Source organism: Nematostella vectensis, chromosome 9 (assembly GCF_932526225.1).
Source record: "Nematostella vectensis chromosome 9, jaNemVect1.1, whole genome shotgun sequence".
Taxonomy (NCBI): domain Eukaryota; kingdom Metazoa; phylum Cnidaria; class Anthozoa; order Actiniaria; family Edwardsiidae; genus Nematostella; species Nematostella vectensis.
In genome coordinates this window covers 14,132,093-14,159,963 of record NC_064042.1, presented here as the reverse complement: position 1 = coordinate 14,159,963, position 27,871 = coordinate 14,132,093, and the positions used below count along the sequence as shown (strand labels likewise).

General features: G+C 41.0%; 1 protein-coding gene across 5 annotated transcripts; it reads left to right on the top strand.

Annotated features, from left to right (window-relative positions):
- Nucleotides 1-134: 134 nt before the first annotated feature.
- LOC5506648 (integrin beta-1) lies at nt 135-27,055 on the top strand. Of its 5 annotated transcripts, none has more exons than XM_048732962.1 (30): nt 135-256; nt 768-831; nt 913-995; nt 3,137-3,345; nt 4,289-4,371; nt 5,645-5,733; nt 6,571-6,681; nt 9,519-9,582; nt 10,030-10,161; nt 10,579-10,675; nt 11,205-11,310; nt 11,844-11,933; nt 13,449-13,535; nt 13,618-13,695; nt 15,470-15,565; nt 16,092-16,190; nt 16,744-16,817; nt 17,517-17,571; nt 17,824-17,964; nt 18,274-18,344; nt 18,830-18,889; nt 20,101-20,176; nt 20,680-20,764; nt 21,063-21,169; nt 22,399-22,491; nt 22,843-22,981; nt 23,835-23,942; nt 24,250-24,359; nt 25,033-25,089; nt 25,924-26,058. In XM_048732962.1, exons 5-30 carry the CDS (start codon nt 4,293-4,295, stop codon nt 25,987-25,989), a joined length of 2,370 nt encoding a protein of 789 aa, XP_048588919.1. In that variant the 5' UTR covers nt 135-256; nt 768-831; nt 913-995; nt 3,137-3,345; nt 4,289-4,292; the 3' UTR covers nt 25,990-26,058. The 5 variants fall into 5 exon arrangements, with proteins under 5 accessions (XP_048588919.1, XP_048588920.1, XP_048588921.1 ...); XM_048732961.1 differs by lacking the exon at nt 135-256 and adding an exon at nt 26,088-27,055 and having other exon boundaries at nt 540-831; nt 25,924-26,027; XM_048732963.1 differs by lacking the exon at nt 913-995.
- The last annotated feature ends 816 nt before the right edge of the window (nt 27,056-27,871 follow it).

Genomic DNA, 27,871 nt, shown 5'->3' with positions numbered 1-27,871 from the left:
GATCCCTGAAAATTGTTCGGAGTGTTTTCTTATTGTGTAGAGTGGATTTATGATGAAAAGTCAGTCTATGATTTACAATATTTGATTGACAGCGCTCTGGTAACTAAACGATAAGACACAGATCACCCAGAACGAAATCATTACAACTCGAAGTCGCATAAACAGGAGGAGGGGTATAAGTTAGTGCTGCTTCTCTTAGAGGGCTTTACATAGTAAGGACAAAGTAGATATGGTCTAAAGATTCGCCTGCGCTAAGGTACGCAATTGATACGCGACTTTCTACTGATCTTTAACACGCTAGCTATTCAAACGCAATAACAAGCACCATGAGCAGATAACCCACCCTCCCCACCCCCCAACTACCCAAGGCAAAGCTGCCTCCGATGGCCAGTGCTAAAGCGATCTGAATTAAAAGAAAAAAGCATAAAAAGGATATTTTATTTGGCAATGTTTTTATAGTATGAGGGGTCGTACAATCAATGTCCCTCCCAACAGGAGGTCATCTTCAGCGTGAAGCTGTCCTTAGAGGGAGATCTTTGTTAATATCTGGACTAGTATACCTACAGCTAGAGAAAAGAAAACAACAACTGGCTTTCTTTTTATCTATGCCTTGCACTTTCAACATTTATATATCCCCCTTGTTTACGAAGAAAATAGCACACCTAACAAGGGAAATAACTTAAAGCAGTATGTAAATACCGTATCAGCTCCTATCAAAACTATTACCATAACTGTAATGCGATTTCTAATGTGTGTCGGAACCCAAGCGGAACAGGCTAAAGTGGCATCACTATCCGACTGTGTCCAGGCGAGAGCAAGAGACCGATAAAGGTACTTATTCAACTCACTTCTATCTCCCTCAGTAAACAAAAGATTGCCTTAGACCTTATTTAGCGATTGTTTTGCTTTCAGGTTTAGCAAAACACAAGCTAAATGCCGATGCTTGTTGTATCTGAGAGCTCCATCCTCCCGCGCTTCTTACCGACATTTCACTGGTAATTCGATTAACTTTATTTTCATAGCGATCAATCTGAGACTTACACTTAACCACTATAAACTTTGAACGTCAATATACCCAAAACAGCGTCAACGTTTTTTTAAGTCGGTTATAATTTATTCGGACTAGCACATTCAAACAAGCTATGTAATCTAGCTTGAAACGTTTAAATGTCGACTTGATATACTGAGAAGTGCTTCAGAAGAATCAGAAAGGATAAGAGTTTGAATATTCAGAGGGGGGGTTAGATATTAAGTATATGGCTTTTTATTGTTGAACGTCGCTCACTAAAGAGTTTTATTAGTTGTCTGTTACAGTGAGATGGCTTAGTGGTGGTTGTTCTTATCTGTCGGTGGCTTTCTTTTAGCGGTGAGATAGACGATAACACGTCTCCCAGATAACAAACAACATTTATTACCTTGGCTTGTTTGAAATATTAATGGTATCAAGCGTGCTTTTAAGATAAGTATCATTGCCATAGACTCAAGAAATTTTGAATTTGCATGTGTCATACTGTATGCGTAGTACAAAACTTTGGCCACCCACCCATCCACTGGTCTCTTTCTCGGGTCTGACTGGCTCCCTGTGGTTTCGAGAGGATAGTAATGACAAGTGAGCGTGTGAATTGTGCTTTTATTCTTTTAAGACATCTCGGTGCAATGATTAAATTCAAATTGAAGGCAAACCTGTTTTTTTATTGCTTTTGTATTTTTCAAATGACGATTTTTTGAGCTTTGAAGCAGTCTCAACTTTTTATAGTACCAGTTTATGTCTCGACCCCACTTCCCGTTCAGAATGTTCCCTCACTTCACATCATGATTGCAAAATAATCTATATACTGTATCAAGTTATATAATGTATAAGTAGATCTATGAAGGTCCTGTTATTTGTAAAAATGTAGTTCTTTTTATTTATAAAGCGTAACTCTCTCCAGCTCCTTCACGTGGCTCCGACCGCTTGGCCTCAAAATAGTCTATTTTCGCTTCTATTTCTGCCCTCTTGCAAGGCTCTTTTCTCTGTGTCATTATTTTCGTGTGTTGCCAAATTCAGATAAATAAAGCGCAACAGTAGGAACATAAGACAACCGATAACATCCAGACATAACCTGATAACCTGACGTCGAACATTTGTGGCCGTGCCTACATTTGAAACCTTCGTGAAAGTTTGAAGTGCCATTTGATAGCCTCATTCACCGATGCACTCACTGCAAATTGAAGGTTAATTCTAAGTCCTAAGCATTAGATGGTAGATAAAGGACTTGAGTTTCCTCTTTTAATATCACAGGAACGCACCAAGTAGAAAAGATGTCCTGTGTTTTCTCAATCATTTTCGCCCGGTAACTCTTGGGCTTGACCTTATTTAACCCTGCTAAAACACACCAACAGAGAAGTGTGGTCCAAGTCTCACTCTTTGCAATCTGTTGAGGTGCACGTGACAATGTGTCGCTCTTTTATGCCTCGGAATTCTGTAATTCTGTAAGCCTTGGCGGCAAATACAGATCTTTAGACATTGAGGTGCACGAGGCTGAATACGTCAACCCCCCGACACTAAAGATCCCGAATCTTTAGTGTCGAGGGGTTGACGCATTGTGATCCTAGTTGCGAAAATACTATTTTCGCAACTAGGATCACAAATCTATTAAGATCACAGGATCAACTAGGATCACAGATCAACTAAGAGCAAGACAGGTGTAATCACGATTTCCATATACTGTGATCTCACCGTTTAGGCCAGGCGTCCTTCTTCTAATACATAACCAATTGTTTTATTTACGACACACGGATTCTCGAATGCAAACTTATTTGAACTAAGTGCGTATACAGAGATACGCTCGCTGCACTACTAAAACCGAAAAATTAGCAAAGTAGTGTTAAATTCGTGGGAGATAACAAGAGCGTTTTTACAAACCCTAATACCGACTTTCCCGCACTTTTCTGTCCCTACGTTTTCCAAGACACGGGCAGCCGCATACCCCCACTGTATTATTACTTGCCGCACTACTGATGCGGATCTGAATAAGCAAACCAAAGTTCAAGACGTGAGGTGCTCTCATATTCCCGCCCTGCGCCGCGAGCTCTGTCTGCCGAGTTAGCGTCGGCTTCACGGCATTTGATCCTAGGCTTACCGTTGTTTTGACAGATCGTTCATCGGCAAATTCGACGGCGGACTCTACGCTGTTATCTACGCTGTACGGTTGGTCGCTGTTTGGGGAAGTCGCCCGAGGTAGCGAGAGTGGAGTGAAAGTCACAGAGGCCAAAAGCGCGGGAATTACCTTTTCGGATATTCGTTGACTGGTTCTGGAACCTTCTCAAGGCGTGAGGACTGTTGATGTGGTTCAATTATCGCTGGTAAGCTCACCGTGCAGCATTCTCTGTTACGTGAGCGCGCGTCCCGTTCTTTGTGCCTTTACGTGGATTTGCTTAAGCTCTGTAGTAAAACTGAATCATCACGAACTAAACCTTTAGCAATTCTATCTATTTAGCGGGGTTTTTTTTGTCTATAGGTTTCTATTGGTTTACATTTTTGTTTTACGCACAAACTGAAAGTATAGTTGATGGTAGATTGAACATCCCCATCACGTTAAAGCTTTCAAGCATTATAAATAGGAAAATATTTCGTGCAACCTCCTTAGAAACTAGCAGCAATGTATTTTCATTTAATTTTTCTAAGTTTATGATTTTTGATGTACTTTAATTACTTTGGACGTATTTCGCCGCTAGTGTAGACGCGTATATTGGCTGTCAATATTATTTCAAGTAATGAGATAGTGTTGATGTTTGTGCTTTTCTTAACGTCAAAATACGCATGGACGCATTCTTTGCACTTGGGAATATCTCTAAATTTCTATACAATGGGAAAAGAGCGGCTAATTATACTTCTATTCAATGATTTCGTACTTCAAAAGGAAGGTAATTTTTTACACGGTTATAATATATAATGGTGGACATGTCCTGTGCTTGCGCGCCCTGGACAGATTTGTACACACTCTTTAGTATGCTAAAAAAATGGCGAACCCCTGACGTTTATGTTTACTTAAAAGTCAACTAAATAATTACACCCTCCTACGTTAAGCGCGCTCACGCTAAGAGCGCACATTAAACAGTGGTAACTATATCATGTCGACTTGTTCATACTCCGTGACAATTTCAAAATTAAATAAACTGTAACGGGGTTCGGGTCACGATGGCAATTATCATTTTACAGCTCTTGTTGTTATCCGGCACATACATTGAAAATAATCTTTTTAAGAGGGATTTTCTTTTCGAATTTATTCCCTTATTTTATCAACAGACTGATGTGTAATTGCGTGATGTCGCTTCTCAAGATGAACAGTCTGTGCTTGCTTCTCGTTGCCTTGGTAGCGGCAAATACAGGTACGTAGAATTCTTTGTATCCATCTTCGCTCGCAAATGAGAAACCAACAGATACTGTTCGTCTGAAAGCTCTTCGTGAGAAGATCTGCTGAACAGCAGATTTTAGCCCATAGCGTTTCAAAATATTTCCCTTTTCAGATGTGCAGTATGTAACCCCTAATGCCGAACATATGTAACATAATGTCTCGACGAAAAGTATATGTTCAAAAGTAGTTTTTATTACGCAAAATATTTTTAAATATATTTTAAAGCAACAATTTATTGCAAACTCAATGAGCCTTTTAAGCTTTCGGTGTTGCCTTTCGAGATTTATGAGCGTCTATTTTCCAACGTATTTCCCCTGAGGCAACGGCAGTAATCCAACAAAAGGTCTCGCCCTTTTTCAACCCTTTCATTAATACCTCCCTTATTTGTTATTTGGTACTGAGAGTAAAAAAAAATTGAGTTTTGTCAAAAGCCTCTAACTATTTTAGAAAAAATATTACAATTAAACGTGTTTATACGACTTGGATATACTAGATGACGAATTAGAAAAACCTTATCGTAGAAGCCCCAGACCTCTGTTCCATGTGCTTGGATATCCCAGCATTCTTTGCATGGTCTTGAAGGGGTAAAATGGGGGACGGAATTCGCCCTTATTGATTTTCAGGCATGGAATTCGGGTTCGGGATGTGAAGCGTATAGAGCTTATAGGGATTGCGGAGCAGAAGTAGGATGCGTGGCAAACTCAAAGGGTTGGAGAAAAAGGAACATCATTCTGCTCGCTCCTGTGAAGGGGAAGAAAGCGAGTGGTGGAGCTTTTGGAGCTGACCACTTGACTTTCACCGTGCCCTCCCCCCCCCCCGTCTCAACCTTTCACCCGTCCGTCCCCTATCCCTAGAGTGTGTGCCAAGTTTCTGTTATTAGTAATAAAAATAAGTAGATTTATATAGCGCTTTTCTCTTAAGGATCTAAAGTGCTTAGGATCCAATCACTGTCTCTCCAACCGCGCGTGACTCATCTCCCTCTCTTCTTCTCTTGAGTTTGCTACGAAGGCTAAACCAAAAGAGCTGCAGGGAGAGGGATGTAGACTCCCACCCCATGTAAGGACCCTGTCTGTATGGTCGTTCCGAAAAATCAGGAAAGGCAGGATATCTTGGTTAAATAGACCAACTATCATGCATTTTGATGACAGCCAGTTTTTACGCCAGAGACACGTAGTGTCCGTTGTAGGGTGATAGCTGGGTGTCGAATCGTTAGACGATTGTTCATTATGTAAATAATTCGTTTTCAGTCAATGCCGCTGGTGTTTGCGAAGCTTTTCAGGGAAGTTGTAGTGAGTGTATCCGTGGAGGTCCAGAATGCGCCTGGTGTGAGGACAAGGTGAGTCGTGCCTTTTCTAGATTGCTACTAGCCTCGCATATCTTCGTAAAACGCCGCTTGGTCGACTGACGAGAGAACCGTCAACTGAAGAAGCCTCGACCGGCCGGACGAGTTTTTATGCAACCCTTTTTTATTTTATTGTAATAATATATTTTATCGTATTGCAGTGTAATAACATTTACACTACTGCTATACAATTACACGCAACGCTGAACCTGCCGCGGCCAGCACTCGCTCTCCCACATAACAGCCAGTACTTGCATCTGCATTCTGTCATGTTTTCTCCCTTTTCTATATATTTTTATCCCATTCTTTTTAAAGGAAAGTCGAAATTTCGCATCACATCCCTAGCAAACCGTTTTCCCGCCTCTTGAGTGTTTGGAAACGTGCGCGCGCGTAGATCGGAAATGGAATTGCACGCGCCTAGCAACCAGGTCGCATAGCAATGACATACGTGCATAGGGCCGTTTAAGTGGTTGAAAGCCAAAAAAGCTTGCTAAAGGCGTTAGTCTTTGGGGCTCAAAGCAATCGAAAAATAGACGAATAGTCGGAAATTTTCAGGGCTGCTAGAAGAAAACTCTTCACGCTATGAAAACAAAAACGCTCTCCATAGAACTTAGGAGCTGCAATTTATATTTACCACCGTTTGAACGAAGCTCATGCTTACCTCATTTTTTCGTGTTTTATCTGAACAGTGAATTCACCGCAAACTTGGTCACACAGAAGGTGGGGGTGGGTTGTCATTTCGCCCTGTCATCAACCATTTCCCTCAGAATGCACCCAAGAATCTCAAACTTTGTTTTAGAATGCTCAAGATTATTTCTGTCTACTATTCAGGACTACTTCGTCAGACAGCAACCCGCTGACCGTTGTGACAGTGTGCTCAATCACCAGAAGAACAAATGTCAGAAACTGACGAACCCAAAGTCAGGAACAGACTCTAAACAGGTAAAAGTTTTTCAATCTTTTGTTTTGAAAACCTTCGTTTTTTTCTTAACTCGACCTGTCAATTCTTTATTAGGACATTGCAATTGCATACCATTTTCCCCACATTATATCGCCCTAGAATTTTCTCGTAAACTAGCAGAAAACCGTGTTTACTGTACGATTTTGCTGACCGCCAAAAAATGCTACTTGACTCAAAACGTTTTTTTACCACTGGTGACAACCACTCGTGACAAAACCACTCGTGACAAAACCACTCGTGACAAAACCACTCGTGACAAAACCACTCGTGACAACCACTCGTGACAACCACTCGTGACAAAACCTCTCGTGTGACAGCTACTATTTGAAGATAGTTCGTGACAATAATTTTCTTCCATTACACATAGGCTTTCTCAATCGCTTATTAGATACAAACTTACAATTTAACTCAATACTTTAGCACTATAAAAATAGCGTAATTATTAATTTGCTTCATTGTTTAACAATTATAAGTTTGTTGTCGGCATTTATCAGCAGCTTAGATTTTTCGAAGCAGGAAAGAAATGTCATACCATAAACATGAAAAGTATTTGTGTAATTAAATCCTTAGATCAAATCCTTATACGCAACTTCGTGCAATTCTATATTCTAAGAAACATCAAAGTAAATGTTCATTTCATACTATTTCATTCCGGTTACCTAAGTCACTTGGTAACGAGGTTTGAGACCTCGAGGGGAAATAAATAATACTTTTGTAAAAAAAAAAAAAAAAAAACTAAAACTCGCTGCGGGTTAAAACTCCACGGGTTTCTTTGGTATTCTGTTTAGTATCGCGGTGTTATTTACATACATTTAGGGCGCCTGTCAGGGAATGCGGCGCTTATTCATTCATACTAAGATACGGTGGGGGGTGCTAGAAAATTTATTTTTAATGAGGCTGTCAATACATACTACAGTGTATTGCCCCAATTACGGACAGTTGTTGCATTTAAGACCATACCTTAATAGCAATAAAAAGAACACTTTTGATATTTTGCCAGTAACAGAATTAGAGGTTAACCTAAAAAAATACTTATAATATATATACATATTTTTTCAAGTTTAGGGCGCCGTGCTCGAAAAGTATGTGTCACTGATTTGCCCTAATCCCGGTGTTGGTCTTTCATCCACATTAATTACATTGAGATCGCACCATTTTCCAGGAAGAAATTAACAGAATGCCACAATTAGCTTTAATTCGATAGCAATTGATTCGAATCAAACCAAACTCATATAAATGAAGGATGTTAGTAAGATCTTTCATCCACATTAATTACATTGAGATCCCACAATTTTCCAGGAAATAATTAACAGAATACCACTCGTGACAATTGGCTTTTATTCGATAGCAATTGATCCGAATCAAACCAAACTCATATAGATGAAGGGTCTTAGTAAGATCTTTTATCCACATTAATTACATTGAAATCGCACCATTTTCCAGGAAATAATTAACAGAATAACACTCGTGTCAATTGGCTTTTGTTCGATAGCAATTGATCCGAATGAAACCAAACTCATACAGATGAAGGGTCTTAGTAAGATCTTTCATCGACATTAATAACATTGAGCTCGCACCAATTTCCAGGAAGAAATTAACAGAATACCCCACGTGACAATTGGCTTTTATTCGATAGAAATTAATCCGAATCAAACCAAACTCATATAGATGAAGGGTCTTAGTAAGATCTTTCATCCACATAAATTACATTGAAATCGCACCAATTTCCAGGAAGAAATTAACAGAATACCACTCGTGACAATTGGCTTTGAATCGATAGCAATTGATCCGAATCAAACCAAACTCATACAGATGAAGGGTCTTAGTAAAATCTTTTATCCACGTTAACTACATTGAGATCGCACTAATTTCCAGAAAGTATATAACAGAATACCACTCGTGACAATTGGCTTTTATTCGATAGCAATCTCTATTACACTTCGAATTTATGATCAAGCGTTGAGTTAAATTGCACGTATTTTTTTTTCTTTTTTAATGGCCTCTTATAGCCAAATGTGTTTTGTGCGACCTCCCAGAATCCATAATTTGCGCGTTAGTCAACCAAACCAAACAATCAAAACCAGACAAACCGCCCCAAAGCTTTTGTCTGACTACGGCTATTCCCAAACGAGATAAGGATTTTGGATTCACCGTGGTCGCGCAAAAACAAATTTGACTGTAACTTATCAACGTTAATTATTGTTACGAAACGTTTTCGTAACAATGACTCGTGACAACGTGATTCGTTAATGATAAGCAAAAGGTGTAAGAGGCTTGTGTTCTTCACAAGTGGTTGTCACGAGTGGTTGTCATGAGTGGTTGTCACGATTGGTTGTCACGAGTGGTTGTCACCAGTGGTTTTGTCACGAGTGGTTGTCACCAGTGGTTGTCACGAGTGGTTGTCACGAGTGGTTGTCACGAGTGGTTGCCACCAGTGGTTGTCACCAGTGGTTGTCACCAGTGGTTTTGTCACGAGTGGTTGTCACGAGTGGTTGTCACGAGTGGTTGTCACGAGTGGTTGTCACGAGTGGTTGTCACGAGTGGTTGTCACTAGTGGTTGTCACGAGTGGTTGTCATGAGTGGTTGTCATGATTGGTTGTCACGAGTGGTTGTCACCAGTGGTTGTCACCAGTGGTATTGTTACGAGTGGTTGTCACGAGTGGTTGTCACGAGTGGTTGTCACCAGTGGTAAAACACGTTTTGACCCCTGCTCAAAAAATGGTCACAGTTCCTAACGTTTGACAACATCACAGGTCTCCCGCGCGCTCGCCCCAGGCGAGCAAAATTCTTTCTTTAACATACATTACTCTTAACACAGAATAAAAAGCTTGACGACTCAACAAACGTCACACCTCGCAACCTGACTCTCCATCTAAGAAAAGGTAACAAGATGTTGATGGTGTCAATTTCGTATACGTCAACAATGGGCTTTCTGTATTAAAATCTGTGATAGTCTCAGAGCTTACTGAATGCCCCCCCCCCCGAATGATAAGAAAATATGGTTACCTAACATGTAGATGGTTTCTCTGAACCATTCAACAAATCTTATAAATATCCTCCTTTGAGGGCGTTTCTAATAGTGAACATTTACGTTTCAAAAAAGGTAATTAATATTGCCATTTAAGGAAGTTTTGAATGCTTACACCTTTTGAAACAAGCTGTCTCGATTATCTGCTACCTATTTAACGTTCTTTTTTCCCTACTTATTGTTGTCTTCGAACGATAAGGACTTGGTAAGTCTCTGATAACCAATGTTTCCACCGCCATTTTCTTTGATCCAAAATTCCACTATTAAATCATATTTCATCTTTGATAATGTTCGTGCCCAGGCCAGCCCGCGCGGTTTAACGTGAGCATGCGCACTCCCGAGAACTTCCCAGTGGATTTGTACTACCTGATGGACATCTCCGGCTCCATGTTCCAAGATATGCAACAGATTACGAGCCTAGGCAAGAGGATAGGTGAGTTAGTATAGTACTTTGTAAGTCCCCTACTGTCAGTACTAGGTGGTCCCTAGTTCATCATGGAGTCTTACATAACGTACTAACCTCTTGGGTGAACAGTGCCCGCTGGTCAGACGGATAGGGGACGCATAGATACATCCTTTGTTTGAGCTGTTTGCAAATAAGAGCGAAAACTTGAAGCATTCATAAGTTTTTTTTTTTATTGTTTCATTCTAAGCTCCAGGGGATTCTAGCTGGTATGCTCATTGGGATTTCTCAAAACAAGGCTGTCCATCTCAGCGAGGAACAGTAAAATAAATAATTTCGCCTCTCCACCAACCAATTACGACGTCTGTAGCCTGTAAGACTCTGATCCTAGTGCCCTTGTATAGGCAAGGAAGCTATTTAGCATCTTACGTTGTATCTATTTCGCAGCCACCGAGATGAATAAGATCACGACTCGATTTCGTCTTGGATTCGGGACGTTTGTGGACAAACCTGTGGCCCCATTTATAGACACGCAACCGGAACTGTAAGTCGACTCGCAAACTACCAAATAAATTGTGCGTCAGTGTATTTTTGAGTGCTTGTAGAAGGAGCTCTCCCTCAAGTCTCTGATGGATAGGTAAAGTAATATGGAAAATATTTTAGCGGTTGATCACCGAGAAAAATGACAATACTTTGTACAAAACACCACTTGGTTTACCCTTGACTAAAGACGTCACGACCATCATCACAGAAACATTAGCATTGCCATCACAATCATCATCACAACCACCATCGGTATTATCACCATCACTATCATCATCATTAGCACCACTAGATAGAACACTATTATCCAAATCACCATCGCCATGATACTTAACCGTCATTATCGCTTATGACATTGTCAGCACATTGAAATCCAATGACAGCCGCAAAGGCAGATGAAAATTAATATCATATCCAAGGCCGTCACAGGCTGTACCCCATCCCAGTTTTGTGTCTTGTGTCGTGCCCCATGTCCTTTATGGCCCTTGAATTATTTTGTGAAAATATTAGTTTGTGTGTGTTAATTACAGCTTAGCGCACCCTCGCCTGACTGATACTGGCATCGACCTTGACTCCATACCAGCCTTCGGCTTCAGAAACAACCTACCACTAGACCAAGAGACCTCCAAATTTGAGGTAAGGCAGTATATAGTATATATTATCATAGACTCCACCGAAGTCATCCCTATTTTGACTGAACGAGGATGTAGGTCGTTCTAGTTCGCAGTGGTACTCAATTTGCATTTGTTAGAGCGAATCAGTCGAGTGGTGTGTGTGTGGGGGGGTCTCTAGCTAGGCATGCAGGGGTTGGTAGGGGGGATAAAGAATTGTAAAAGCAGACTTTTAGAAAGTCGGGTATTGAACTTGTTACGTTGAACATTGCTTATGGTTATAAAATAGAGACTCTCAGATAGCCGACATTTTGTCATCCTAGCAAAAAAAAATATGTTTTCATTGTCTCTAAATTTTGTTTTTTATGTGATAACTTTTCGATTTTGCTACAAACTTTGTCTTATTGAATAACAAGAATATCAAATCTGTGGCTTGCTGGGGCTCAAGCAATCGTGAAGGAAATTTAGGGCGTCGTTGGGGAATAACTAGCTCTCGCCCAGCGCCTGACAGAACAAGATGTGAGAAAAGTGGCCTGACCTTGTTTATTTGGTTCAAAGGCAAAAGTCGCAGCGCAAAACATCTCCGGCAATGTTGATAATCCCGAGGGGGGGATGGATGCACTTCTGCAAATTGCCGTTTGTCACAAGGTGAGAAACAACATGTTTAGGTTGTTAGAGTGTTACAACATGTCAAGAGCTTTTCGTGAGCTCCACAAACATCTTCTCTTGGTCAGCTGCTTGATACAGTTTCAGAAGGGAGGTTTGTCCCTTGGCCCGGGACATGTAAAAACTCTCTGCGGGACATGTAAAACCATTGTGCGGACATGTAAAACCATTGTGCGGGACATGTAAAACCATTGTGCGGGACATGTAAAACCATTGTGCGGGACATGTAAAACCATTGTGCGGACATGTAAAACCATTGTGCGGGACATGTAAAACCATTGTGCGGGACATGTAAAACCATTGTGCGGGACATGTAAAACCATTGTGCGGACATGTAAAACCATTGTGCGGGACATGTAAAACCATTGGGCGGGACATGTAAAACCATTGTGCAGGACATGTAAAACCACTGGGCGTGACATGTAAAACCATTGGGCGGGACATGTAAAACCATTGTGCGGACATGTAAAATCATTGTGCGGGACATGTAAAACCATTGGGCGGGACATGTAAAACAATTGGGCGGACATGTAAAACCATTGTGCGGACATGTAAAACCATTGTGCGGACATGTAAAACCATTGTACGGGACATGAAAACCATTGGGCGGGACATGTAAAACCATTGTGCGGGACATGTAAAACCATTGTGCGGGACATGTAAAACCATTGTGCGGGACATGTAAAACCATTGTGCGGGACATGTAAAACCATTGTGCGGGACATGTAAAACCATTGGCGCGACATGAAAACCATTGTGCGGGACATGTAAAACCATTTTGCGGGACATGTAAAACCATTGTGCGGGACATGTAAAACCACTGGGCGGGACATGTAAAACCATTGTGCGAGACATGTAAAACCATTGTGCGGGACATGTAAAACCATTGGGCGGGACATGTAAAACCATTGGGCGGGGCATGTAAAACCATTGTGCGGACATGTAAAACCATTGTGCGGACATGTAAAACCATTGTGCGGACATGTAAAACCATTGTGCGGGACATGTAAAACCATTGTGCGGGACATGTGAAACCATTGTGCGGGACATGTAAAACCATTGCGCGGGACATGTAAAACCATTGGGCGGGACATGTAAAACCATTGCGCGGGACATGTAAAACCATTGTCCGGGCATGTAAAACCATTGTGGGGACATGTAAAACAATTGTGGGGACATGTAAAACAATTGTGCGGACATGTAAAACCATTGGGCGGGACATGTAAAACCATTGGGCGGGACATGTAAAACCATTGTACGGACATTTTAAAACCATTGTGCGGACATGTAAAACCATTGTGCGGGACATGTAAAACCATTGTGCGGGACATGTGAAACCATTGCGCGGGACATGTAAAACCATTGGGCGGGACATGTAAAACCATTGTGCGGGACATGTAAAACCATTGTGCGGGACATGTAAAAAGTATCTGCGGGACATGTAACACCTCTCTGCGGAAGCAAATGCCCATAACTCTATCTTGATGATCTTTTCAGGACATTGGTTGGGTGAAGAAAGAGGAAGCACGACGACTTGTTGTCTTGACGACAGATGCGAATTATCATTTTGCTGGCGATGGCTTGGTAAGATGGTGCTTCTAATAGTAGTGGAAAACTTAGTTTGGGAAAAAGGCCGGAGTTTAAGCTCACCTGTTCATTTTTCCAGCTTGGCGGCATCGTGACGCCTAACGACGGCAAATGCCATTTGTCTGCTGAAGGAGAGTACGAGGCATCCACACTACAGGTGAGGTGATCATCATAGTCATCAACAACATCGTCGTCATTGTCATCATCGTTATCGTCATCTATAACAGGATTATCATCATCATCGTCGTCGTCATCGACAACAGCATCGACATCGACATCTTCATCATCACATCAATCATTATCATCAAACATCATGGTTATCATCATCATCATTATCACCAACAACAATATCGCAAACACCACAAAAACCATAATCATAGTCATAGTTATGGGTTAATGGTTATTATAAATACTACTTATTAACCGAGCGCGAGGTCTGTACTGAGAAATCTCAGCCCGCGGGATTTTTGTACAGACCGACGCCGCAGGCCGAGGTCTATGAAAAAAGATCAAAGGCTGAGATTTCTCAATAGGGACCGAGCGAGCGAGGTTAATAAGTTATTTATTATATGGCTTTTTAAAAATATTTGTACGAGAAGTAAAACTTATGCTGCTTAAGTGAAAGAAGGAACATCAGGGGTGGATCCAGGTTTTTAAGTGAGTAGTTTGCACTGAGTAGTTTGCACACCATCACTAGGGGAGTTTGGGGGCATGCTCCCCCGAGAAAATTTGAAAATTCAAGCTCTATAAATACCATTTCCTGCATTTTCAGAAAAGTTAATTGCCCCAAAAAGAACAAAAGAACATGTTATCATAAAGTCAAACAAAGTTTTATTTTGTTGAAGGTGGTACATGGAACACCATGCTCTGCAAAAAAAATGTTACATGTTACATGTTCTGGATTTACAAGCCACGAGTGCTCAACTCCAAAGCTCGAGATAACGAGTCGATTAAGCCGATTTTACCGACCTTCGCATGAAAACATCATTTCTTTTATGAAAATTGAAAATCGTCTTCAAACTCCCTGTGTTATGACAATTTCCCGCCATAGTGATTGCAACGCGCGCGACAGTTTCAAGTTTGCTATATTTCTTTTTTTTTTTTTTTTTTGCAATAAAAGAAGGTAGCAAATCTTCTCTTTATACGGGGAAAAAAGGTGAATCACTCGATCACTCACCTGCATAATGTATCTTCATTCAAGAGAAGTATTTTAGTGAATATATCTTTACTGTCTGTAGAGAATTCAAGTGAAAAAAAACCTCTCTCCCATCAATTCGAGTGAAAAGCGACGAAAGGGACTGAATTATTTCACAAATTGTTTTGCAAAAATTCGAAGGTTGTCTTAATTAGAAGTTCTGCATTTGTGGATAATTAAAATTATTGTGTAGAAATACGAACTGGATTTTACTGAATGGTCATTCCGAACAAAATCTTCACGAACATCAGCGAAACTGTCAAAAGCACCTGTTTAATTAAGAAGAAAGGTAAACAGTTGGAAAACAGTTGGAAATCATATTGAAGAAAAATAAATAAGTAAGCTTACGTAATAAAGCCTGAATATAAATATTGAAACTCATTGTTGAAAAGATGACAACAAATTGCTATTACAGTGTAGAAAAAAAAACAACCTTTTCGTTTTTCTCGAGTGAGTCGTCGGTCCGGAACATTTTTTGTAACGACCGCGTTCGTTACAGCAGGATCCGGACCGCTTAACAGCGAATCAGCGTGCGCCATTCCACCGAAAGTGGTTGTTGCCATATAAATAATCATCATCATCAATGTTTCATGGTTATCAGCATCATCACTTTTGACATTATCATCATCATGATCATAATCGGCTATCGTCATCACTATAACCACAATATGATCGCTATTATTATTGTCATACCTTATTTAGCTTGTTTGTCATTGTCTCACTTCCCGTCACACAGGACTACCCGTCTCTTGGCCAACTACGAGAGATCCTCATAGAAAACCAAGTGGTGCCTATCTTTGCCATAACACAAAACCAAAAGGCGATCTATGATGTAGGTATTCACATAAAACCAGAAGGCGATCTATGATGTGAAGTATTCTCAAACAATTTATCACGTTCACACTTTTCGCATTTGTAATAAAGTTCTATATAGCTTAGCCACATGAAGGCTTTCTATGAATGACCACGGGTAACCACTAGAAAAAAGCTTTAATACTATCTTTTCAGAATTCATTGTTATATTGTTGTATTCATTAAAAGTAAGTCCAAAATAATCTTCATTAAGATACATTTTATGAGTGTCATATTGTCTGTAGTATGGTAATCTGTAATGTAGCATTATAGCTTATTAATCAATTGGCAAATGCAACTTCAATTGCATAGAAAATGTCTAACAAAGCTTTGTATCGCGGGTAGGATAAGCTAGCTCCTTTAAACTCCGTTGTCCAAGCGCCTCTACTTTTCCCCTCCTTGAACGTTTCTTATCAGCCCCGTAGCGTGAAAATACAAGGGTACCTCTAAAGGACTATACCTGATGCTTCCTACTTCACACTGACTCGCTGGTGATTCCTTTGTAGGTGTTACAGAACTTTTTCGGTGACCAAAGTTTTGCCGTTGCTGCCGAGCTTGAGGCTGATGGCTCTAACGTTGTAACACTGATCAGGGAAGCTTACGAGGTGAGATGGCTTTTCTGTTAAGAACTCCAGGCCCATCAAGGAAACGTCCTACACTCGAGTGTAGGACGATTTGTATGAATTCTGGGTGTCAGTAGGCTCGATTTCCAGCTCGTTTCTGTGAGCCGGTAGTACGTTGGAAATCGAGCCTAGGGTATCAGTGAAGATAGTTCTTTTTTTGTTGTTGTTGTATGGCTATGCCTGTGCTTACCAATTTGTAGTTAGATTATCGTCCAAAAAAGAGTGTTCCTTGACATATACACCTATTTCAAATAAGGTTGCACTCGGAGAGTCTGTGTATCGTAACCCGCAGTGCTTCATGGGTATCAAATAAATAAGCAAATAAGCGTTAATAAAATAAAAATCCAGGTGTCAAAAACTGTAGAATTCTTGTTTACATTCTTATGAGCATTTACATGGCTTTCATATAACAAGGATTCAGCCGTTTATAAGCTACACATGAGCCACCGCGGGCTAAGACACATGGATTCTCGAGTGTAATCTTATTTGATGTATTTGGTGTATATAATGGCGTAATTAATCCCTATGATTTCAGAAAATTGCCAAAACTCAAACCGTCTCAGATAACACCACTACTGGGGTGACAATAACGTACAAGGCAATCTGCCCGTGAGTATTCAATCGTACCAGGCAATCTGTCCGTGAGTATTTGATCTTACAAGGCAATCTGTCCGTGAGTATTTGATCTTACAAGGCAATCTGCCCGTGAGTATTCAATCGTACCAGGCAATCTGTCCGTGAGTATTCAATCGTACCAGGCAATCTGTTCGTGAATATTTGATCTTACAAGGCAATCTGTCCGTTAGTATAGAATGGTACAAGGCAATCTGTCCGTGAGTAATCAATCGTTCAAGGCAATCTGTTCGTGAATATTTGATCTTACAAGGCAATCTGTCCGTTAGTATAGAATGGTACAAGGCAATCTGTCCGTGAGTAATCAATCGTTCAAGGCAATCTGTTCGTGAATATTTGATCTTACAAGGCAATCTGTCCCTTAGTATAGAATGGTACAAGGCAATCTGTCCGTGAGTAATCAATCGTTCAAGGCAATCTGCTTCTACACCGTTTTGTATGATTTTGCATGTTGCTGGGCGCATGCTGCGTGGCGTTGGAAGATACTCATGAGCTCTTTGTTCACATTATTATTGCATTGTGCATTTGTTTATGAAGATTGCTGTGAGGTTGTTTGCCTATGCTTTCGACATCGGCGCCACATTTCACCAACACTGTTGCGCCTTACTCCCACGAATCAATGATCAGCCATTGTACAATTTCTAAACTCTGGTTGCATCCTCTTGTATGTTACAGAGATGGTACCTTTGAGAACAAGCAAGTTTGTAATAACGTCAAGATTGGAGAAGAGGTAGAAAGAAGATGTAACAAATGTTATTATTCTTTTTGTTTTTATAAGTAGCTTTTGATTGTTATTCCAATTCCCGGCAACTATTTTCATCTGATAAATTGCCCTTGGCTTAAATCATTTACAGCCAAATGCGTACATTCTAGAAGGTCGCGCAACAATGAAATCGGCTATAACTGTTTTCAAAGACAATTTTTTTCTCAGTTGTCTTCTTTAGTCCTTGACACCATTATCTAAGCGTTTTACAAATACCAGGTGACCTTTGAAGTATCTGTGACGGCTCTTGAGTGTTCGGACAAGATGCCGGACAGGGTCCATCTCCGGACAGTGTTTGGCGAAGTTGCCTTGAACCTGAAGTACATCTGTGAATGCAAGTGTCAGGAACTTGAGCAACACGTGAGTAACCGGCAATGTATAGGGCTGTCAATCATTGTCATCATCATCCTCATTACCTTCATCATCGTCATCATCATCACCATTTGAATCGTCATCATCATCATCATCGTCATCATCATTTCCATAGTCATCATCATAATGATATATCCCGTTTTCGTCATCATCATCGCTACCATGTTTACCATTAACACCATCATCACCATCTTCCATTATTTATCATCATCATCATCATCGTTACTACGCTGGATAAAATAACGACTTGTGGAAATTAAAAGTTATTTATTAGTTACTGTTTTGCTTATGATACAGGAAGAGAAAAGTTCGTATTGCTCGAGGAACGGTACTCTCATCTGCGGCGAATGTGAATGTGATCCTGAATGGTAAGCTAACAATTTTTTTTTGTTTGTACACGGGCTAAAGGACAATTTTACTCAAAGTGATATGTCCAAAGAAGTCCCAGCTTGGTGACGTTGGTGGTTTGATTTGTTTTGATAAGGTCGGATCCATCATAACTGTCCCTAGTAACTTGTCAAGTCAGGGTAAGGAAACGAGTAGAGGAGGGAACAATGGAAAGCGCTTCTCTTCCCTACCCTGTTATTTTCTATTGGGGAAGAGAAAAAACGCGCCTCTCGTGGTCGAGTTACTCATTTACCAGGCGGCGGCGGTTACATAGGGCGTCGTTTGACAGGTCGTAAGTGCGCAGGGGCAAAAACAAGGGAAATAAAACCAGCTAAAATATGGATACATTTTTTATTCAACACTGACAAGCATTAGACATCACTTAAGAGCAAACTTGTCCTATAAGCCCGTGGTTTGTTAAGCATTTTGGGGTTCTATTCCTGTACACTCCCGCATTCTAATTTAGGACTGGACGTCGATGCGACTGCGAAAAAGGTACCGCTGATGATCCATCAAAGTGTCCCAAGTAAGTTTTGCATTTTTTCACTCTTTAGTCTGCTTAGCAGCCGCTCGGAGTGTCAAGCACGACGGAAGGCGTATGCGGCACACTAATGTCTAGTGCACACTAGTGACATAACGACATAACAACATAGGCGACATGACATAATGACATAAAAAAACATTTTTTTCTCTAATGCCTAGTGCACACTAGCAACATAACAACATAACGACATGACATAATGACATAAAAAAAACATTGTTTTTCTCTAATGCCTAGTGCACACTAGCAACATAACAACATAACGACATGACATAATGACATAAAAAAAACATTTTTTTCTCTAATGCCTAGTGCACACTAGCAACATAACAACATAACGACATGACATAATGACATAAAAAAAACATTTTTTTTCTCTAATGCCTAGTGCACACTAGCAACATAACAACATAACGACATGACATAATGACATAAAAAAACATTTTTTTTCTCTAATGTCTAGTGCACACTAGCAACATAACAACATAACGACATGGGCGCGCGCACTCTTATCTTCGACATAACGACATGGACATAATGACATAAAAGAAAAAACATGTTTTTTTCTCTTATGTCATTATGTCAATGTCGTTATGTCGAAGATAAGAGTGCGCGCATAATGGACATAATGACAAAAAAGAAAAAACATGTTTTTTTCTCTTATGTCATTATGTCAATGTCGTTATGTCGAAGATAAGAGTGCGCGCGCCCATGTCGATATGTCGCTAGTGTGCACTAGGCATATTGTTATGTTAATGTCGTTAATTTTTGGCTTATGTCAAAATGTCGAACCATTCACACTTGAACATATGAACATAAAGGGTCCACGTGCCTTCATTATGTCGTTATGTCACTAATGTGCACCAGCCTTAAGAGCTGCTGCCAAGCAGACACGTGATTTTAGAAGTTTCATCGCAAATAAAGGAAGAAGTAAGAAGAAGTATCATCGCATTTAAAACGCTTATCAGTTTTAAGGTTTTTGGACAAAGCACAAGGACAAATTTATTTCGAATATTTTTCATACGGAAATTATTCTCGTAAGCGGACAGTTCAAATAGGGACTTCTTTTTATTTCACGAAGTGTTAGCTTATGAAAAAGTCTTATATGCTTGTTTATTTTGTAAGTGAGAAAATAAAATAAACTACTCTCTATTTTGGGCTTATAGTCAATACGATTCGCTTCACACTTTTTGCAGGAATAATGCCACTGGTCAAGTATGCAGCGGGCGTGGAAAATGCTATTGTGCCGAGTGTATATGTGACGAAAGCAAGGTGCGTGACTCGTTCTTGCGTTACATGTTGACCCTTACTTACCGCTAGGCGGAGGGGAAGGCTAGCCCTTGTTCAGGCTTGCGGCAAACACCGATCTTTTCGTGTCCGGTTTCAAATGCAAATGTATGAAAATAAAGATGAAACAATCGACGTCGTTCAAGCGTGCATTTAGAACGGTGCATACAAGAAACGGACTCTAAACCAGGCCTTAGCTTGCTTAAATCGCAGTGTCCTCAACCCCTCATTTTATTCGCCATGACTTCGTGCGTTCAAGATGGTGATCGTAAAGTCTTCTCTGGGATAAAAAAAAAACTCCACCGCCTATAAGCAGGCTAGAGGCAAGGCGCTTAACATTGTGCTTGTCGCAGGTCATTTGGCTTGTGATGTTTAGATCCGAAGGAAAAAGTTCTTTGGAATCATCATTAGATGACTGTGACGTCATATCACGCCGCGTGTTTGATAACGTCACTTCGTGTCTTTGTTAATTTGTTTCTTGTGTTCAGGTTCCCGGGGAGGAGTTCTATGGGGACCATTGTCAGTGCAGTAACATGGACTGCCCGCGTAATGACGAAGGGCTCTTGTGTGGAGGTTAGAAGATCAGGAGTTCTAGACGGGTTTCCTGTGGATGCCCTTGCACAGGGAACCCGCATGACTGCATGTATTTTTTTGCATTACGTGTATCTTTTACAGGACAGACGCACAAAAAATGAGATCAATTTTAATTAAAATGTCCTCTCGCAGTACAATCTAGCTTTGTTGAGTGCGCGCGCATGCCGATGTCAAGCGTGCGTGTGTCCTCTTGTAACACATGTTCTTGACCAATCAGAGCGCGTGTCTTTACGATAGTAATAACAGTACTTCACATATTTACACTATTCTATGCCAGGGCCAGAACAGGGCAAGTGTGACTGCGGTAAATGTAGTTGCTATGGCAACTGGACAGGTCCAGCTTGCAGCTGCACGACAGAGACGGCCTCGTGTTTCGAAGATGGGGTAAGACCGCATAATAAACCGACAACTGCTTGACTTCATTTCCGGCAAGACTCTCCAAGTTGTATCATCTCAAATTTGAAATTTCTTATAACATTTTTTTGAATAAGAATATTACTTTTGACTGAGATCAACCAATCTCTCGTTCAAACTCGAATGAGTATATTATAAAGCATACTACCATCACTTGGTCATCTAGCTTGATACATGGACATTCCAGTTGTAACACAAAACTATTTCAAATGTTTCTTTTCATGTGCAACTCTATAGTAAAAATGCACCAATTCCATTGTTCTATCTTCATTTGCATTAGGATTTGGAATGGTACATCAAAAGAACTGCGTTTGTCCCAGACCCCAGTTTTCTTTCCTTCTCTTCTAATGTCCCCCCCCCCCCCCCCCCCCCGTAAAGTGCAATCTCTTTCTCAACCATACAGGTGGCCCATAAGAAACCAACAAAATAACAACCTATCCCCTTTATGTAGCCTCTTTATGTAGCCCCTTGGCCCCTTTATGTAGACCCTTTATGTGGACACTTGGCCCCTTTATGTAGACCCTTTATGTGGACACTTGACCCCTTTATGTCTTTATTTAGACCCTTTATGTAGCCCCTTGGCCCCTTTATGTAGCCCCTTTTTGTAGCCCCTTGGCCCCTTTATGTAGACCCTTTATGTAGCCCCTTGTCCCCTTTATGTAGCCCCTTTATGTAGCCCCTTGGCCCCTTTATGTAGACCCTTTATGTAGCCTCTTTATGTAGACACTTAGCCCCTTTATGTAGCCCCTTTATGTAGACACTTGGCCCCTTTATGTAGCCTCTTGGCCTCGTAGGAGCGGAATGGCGAACATCGAATTTTCCCGCCGAAAATAACGAGTGACCTTTACTAGACTAATAACATGATGTCAAAATTGGACACCTGGATGTCAAACGTCCTTCCAAGTCTAATGCTTGGTGCACACATAACGACATAATGACATAGGCGCGTTCACCCTTATGTTCATATGTTAAAGTGTGAATGGTTCGACATTTTGACATAAGCCCAACATAAAGACACGAACATAACGATATAAGAGAAAAAAACGTGTTTTTTTCTTTTATGTCATTATGTCCATGTCGTTATGTCGGGCTTAAAAGAGTGCGTGCGCCTATGTTATGTCGTTAGATCGTGTGGACTAGGCATAAGTCATGAGGGTTTTGTGATGACCTGTTCTCTGACGCGGTGATATTTGTTCCAGGCCATGTGTAGCGGTCGCGGCGAGTGCGAATGTGGGAAGTGTGTCTGTAACGCTTCATTGCCGTACATCGGGGTCTACTGCAGCGACTGTCCGGTACGTGTCCGGTCCGTGCATACTGTCGTAGAGCAGTGGGATCTTAGTCTCCTTTGTAGCCGCTTGTGTCGGAATCACGCTTTTCACGTTTCACTAAATGGTCTAAAATAGCCTTGAGCCAGGGCGTTGTAAACCCGTGATGTTCTGAGAGCCTGTAGTACACACATTTTACTACAAGTTTACGGGGAAATTCTCGATGTACACTGCTCTAGGGTGATAAAAAGCGAAAACATGATTGAAACGGCAGTTTTCAAAACAAGTTTTTTTTATATGGAGGAATGTTATTTACAATTCATCATCTGGCAGCTTTGTGGGCTCTGATATGTAGCTTGGTGATGGTCTCTTTTCCAGACTTGCTCTGGCCAGTGTAACGCCAACAAGGCTTGTGTCCAGTGCAAAGTGTTTGGTACCGGGCCCCTGCAGAACGAGTGCCAGGAAAAGTGTAGCGATGACGTCATTAAAGTTAACATTGTGGATAAAATCACAGAAGGTAAATAAGACATCTTTTACAGGGTAAATAAGACATCTTTTACAGGGTAAATAAGACACCTTTTACAGGGTAAATAAGACACCTTTTACAGGGTAAATAAGACAACCTTAGAGGTAAATAAGACATCTTTTACAGGGTAAATAAGACATCTTTTACAGGGTAAATAAGACACCCTTAGAGGTAAATAAGACATCTTTTACAGGGTCAATAAGACAACCTTAGAGGGTAAATAAGACACCCTTAGAGCGTAAAGAAGACACTCTTAGAGGGTAAATAAGACACCCTTAGAGCGTAAAGAAGACACCCTTAGAGGGTAAATATTACACCCATAGATGGTAAATAAGACACCCTTAGAAGGTAAATAAGACACCCTTAGAGGGTAAATATGACATCCTTAGAGGGTAAATAAGACACCCTTAGATGGTAAATAAGACAACCTTAGAGGGTAAATAAGACACTCTTAGATGGTAAATAAGACACCCTTAGAGGGTAAATATGACACCCATAGATGGTAAATAAGACACCCTTAGAGGGTAAATATGACACCCTTAGAGCGAAAAGAAGACACCCTTAGAGGGTAAAGAAGACACCCTTAGAGGGTAAATAAGACACCCTAAGAGCGTAAAGAAGACACCCTTAGAGGGTAAATAAGACACCCTTAGAGGGTAAATAAGACAACCTTAGAGGGTAAATAAGACACCCTTAGAGGGTAAAGAAGACACCCTTAGAGGGTAAAGAAGACACTCTTAGAGGTGTATCATAATCAGAGACTTTTAAAAACAGAAAGTTTCTCTTAGTCTCTGAGATTGTCAAAATATCCACAAGTGCACACCATTCCATATTTGCCTTACAGAAATGGGTGAGCGGTGCTCATTTCAGGATGATGACGACTGCACTTTTACCTTCGCGTATCAGCCTACGGATGATTATCGACTAGAGGTCTTTGTAGAGAAAGAACGAGGTAAGGACACACGGCGATTGTCGACTGAAGACGTTTAGTGTAATAACGAGTAGGGGGCTTCTTTGTGGGAAAAGAACAAGTTAGGGCCTCCGAAAGTTCGCCGACTGGAAGTGTGCGAAGAGGAGGAATTAGTTTAGGAAGCTAGAGGTGATGGTGCCGTCTTGATGGCTCATTCTTTGTCACTCGTGGCATTGATTCCGCCTTATTATTTTATTGATTAATTCTATTATGAAGACCTTAGGTACTTGGTTTTAGCTATGCTACTGCCCTTGCATACAGGACTGAATGAACATCGCATTTCTTGCAGCGTGTCCGGAGCAAGTCGCTGCTTTAGTTGTCATTCTAGGAGTGATATTTGGAATACTCGCGATAGGCCTTGCGCTGTTGCTCATCTGGAGGCTCCTCGCTACTATACAGGTATCCCAATTATCTCACGCAGGAGATGTCACGCAATAGCGGACGTTTAATCACGCACGTCGGTAACGTTATATCACGCACGAACCTCACACAACTGTGCAAGTTTGGCCATTATCTTATTTACATAATGAAGGGGATTTCACGCACGTAGTTCACGTTACATCTCACATTAACTTCATAAAACTATACAGGTCTCTTAAGTATGTCGCCGGCATCACGAGAGGTATATGGTTACAATTTGGCAAACTTCTAACATTTTACCTTGATCACTCACGCAGCTCAGTGTATGTCTCACGTTTTGCAGTTCACGGTACCCATCACGCACGCAGTTCACGATATCCGTCACGCATACATTACCCATAAACTATTACGCACGTGGATCACGGTGTCGGTCACGCACGCAGTTTAGGATTGTCCGTCACACTCGTAATTGTGTATCAATCCCTCTAGGAAATCCCCCATTGCTTCGATTTCCAGTGTTCTGTAAAGTCTTGTCAATAAACCCAACCTGCTACGCTTTCTGTCCTCCTTCTTCCTCCTTTAAAGAGTCAACAGTCAGGTTGTCACTTGATGGCACGCATGCAAAGTACTTTATTTCAAATGCCTGGCGGCGGTGCTTCCTCCATTTTCTTGTTCAAAAATCGCAGCTGATGAATTATGGGATATTTGGCAGGATCGGAGGGAGTTTGCCAAGTTTGAAAAGGAGAGGTCACAAGCCAAGTGGGATACGGTAAGCAAAGCGCCACAAATGTCACCCCATTTTCTGTGAATTGTTAATCATTGGAAAAACAGGGTTTTTTTAGCAAGGAAACTCCAAAATAACAATCTGCGATTGAAGTCTGATATGTTATTCACGATATTTGGTTGAAAGTTTCTCAGTTGCTTGCTTGAATAAGCCGATGCAAATGGATTCTTTGAGTCACTCGCCATTGAGCGGGAGCACAACTTTGCGGCATGATTGGCCTTCTTTAATCTAATGCATGCGCCATTATCGTCCAAATTTGGTTGTGGTAAGCTTAACTCGTGTATGCTTGTCACCGTAATGCGTTGTACCGGTTTGAGATTCAGAAGAAAGTTATAAAACAAATGTATTATAAAATACACAGATTTATCTCAAACAGAGTGAACAAGCATTTGCTAGCAGGGTTACCAAGCCTCACGGCAATTTCGATATCAAACTATATAACCACTTCTTTTAAGAAGTTAAAACAACGTGTGACTTCCCTGATGGAGAATGAAAAAGTTTTAGGCAGAAAAAAATGTTTCTTTTTTGCTGACCATAGGATTCCGAGACCATAAGGCATATGACGATATAGTAAATCAGTGAAAAGTATGCGCTTTCCGTGCTCTTTTGGACGGATTTTGTATCATCACTTTGAAGAACAATCAGTCAAAGTAAACAGCGCATGCGCAACATTTGTCTTCTGTCCTACTCCTCCATATATTTAATATGCTAGTGCCTGCACCCCCCCTTCTTTCCCTCAAATCCCAAGATGTGTCTCGAAATTTTGTTGTTGTTGTTTTGCCATAATATGTCTAAGTAAATTTTGTCTTTTTTTATCAGGGAGAGAATCCTATATTTATTAATGCGACAACAACGTTCCAGAACCCGACCTACAAGAAAGCTTGAACCTTGTATAACACCCTTTAGGACCCAGGGCATCCCAGATATCGGATACCCGAGGATGGCTTCTGTATCGCTTTATGATTGGACCCTGGGCATCCCAGATATCGGATACCCGAGGATGGCTTCTGTATCGCTTTATGATTGGGCCCAGCGCATCCCGGATATCGGATACCCGAGGATGGCTTCTGTATCGCTTTATGATTGGACCCAGGGCATCCCAGATATCGGATAACCGAGGATGGCTTCTGTATCGATTTATGATTGGCCCCAGGGCATCCCAGATATCGGATACCCGAGGATGGCTTCTGTATCGCTTTATGATTGGACCCAGCGCATCCCGGATATCGGATACCCGAGGATGGCTTCTGTATCGCTTTATGATTGGACCCAGGGCATCCCGGATACCTGGATACCCGACGATGGCTGCTGTATCGGTTTTTGATGGATGGACGTATTCGTTGCTTCGCACGAAGTGGGGGACGGAATACGGACAGCGTTGGGTGATAGTTTTGAACCGAATGGACAGGGTTTTGAGCGGAAAATAATATTAATGTTGAAGGAGCGATCAGATCCCCTTGAAAAGCAATCAAGAATGTCTTAGTGTAGATAAGAGGGTGATATGCAAGAGAGGGGTCGTGGGAACAGAGTTGCTAAAGCGGTCATAGCACCAGTTTACTTCTTGAGGGCCAACGGAAACCTCAACCGACAAGAGACAAAATAATCTATTAGAATCCGCGCCTTTTAACAGGCCATCCGCTCTAAATTATCAGTCACATCCTCAAAGAAACCTCCAATAGACACACTGCTTTTACAGTTTTGAAATAAGGAAGTAAACTGGTGACATTGATGCTCCAATCCCGTTACGAAAGGGCGACGGACACAGCAAAGGAGTCGCACGATGGTAGGCATAAGGGCATAAGAATAGATAAGACTTACGGAACGGAGTCAGTATCGTCGTAATGGCATACATGATCGTTGACATAAGGGCATAAGCATTAATGAGACATGCGGTAAGGAAACTTATCGTCGTAATGGCATAAACATTATTAGCGTTAACATAAGGGCAAAAGAATAGATGAGGCATGAGGAACGAACGGAGTCGTATCGTCGTAATGGAGTAGGCTCTAAAGTATTTTCTAACCATTTTTGCGCTCCTATATGTTATATTTTTCAACGTGAAAAAGTAGCTTTATAAATGCTTTAGCTTTAGATAGTTATTTTCTCTTGTTTTCAATAAAAAAAAAAAGAAAAACGATAAGTTGTCGATAATAATGATCATGACAAAGATAATATTATAATTGTGATACTCATGATGATGGTGATGGTGATGATGATGGTGGCGATGATGATGGTGGTGGTGATGATGGTGGTTTGGTGGTGATGATGATGGTGGCGATGATGATGATGGTTTGGTGGTGATGATGGTTTGGTGGTGATGATGATGGTGGCGATGATGGTGATGGTGATGGTGATGATGATGGTGGCGATGATGATGATGGTTTGGTGGTGATGGTGGTAATGATGGTTTGGTGGTGATGTTATGATGATAGTGGTGATGATGATAGTGGTGATGGTGATGATGGTAGTGGTGATTGGTGGTTGCAGTGGTAGTAATGCTGATGATTGTAGTGGTGGTAGTGGCGATTATGGTTATGGTAATGGTGATGATAATGGAATTGATAATAATGATGGCAATATCATTCTGTTTTAAAATGTCTTGGTCAACACAGAGATGTGTTTTTTATTTTCATGTATCTTTTTTTTATATATATGTAATGTATTTACATCCAACGTTCCTGGTGGCTATTTATCAAAGTGTTATTTACTCGGTAAACGCCTTGGTGGGTACATTAGTTGAGGTACTTCAAGCAAACAATTAAATTGA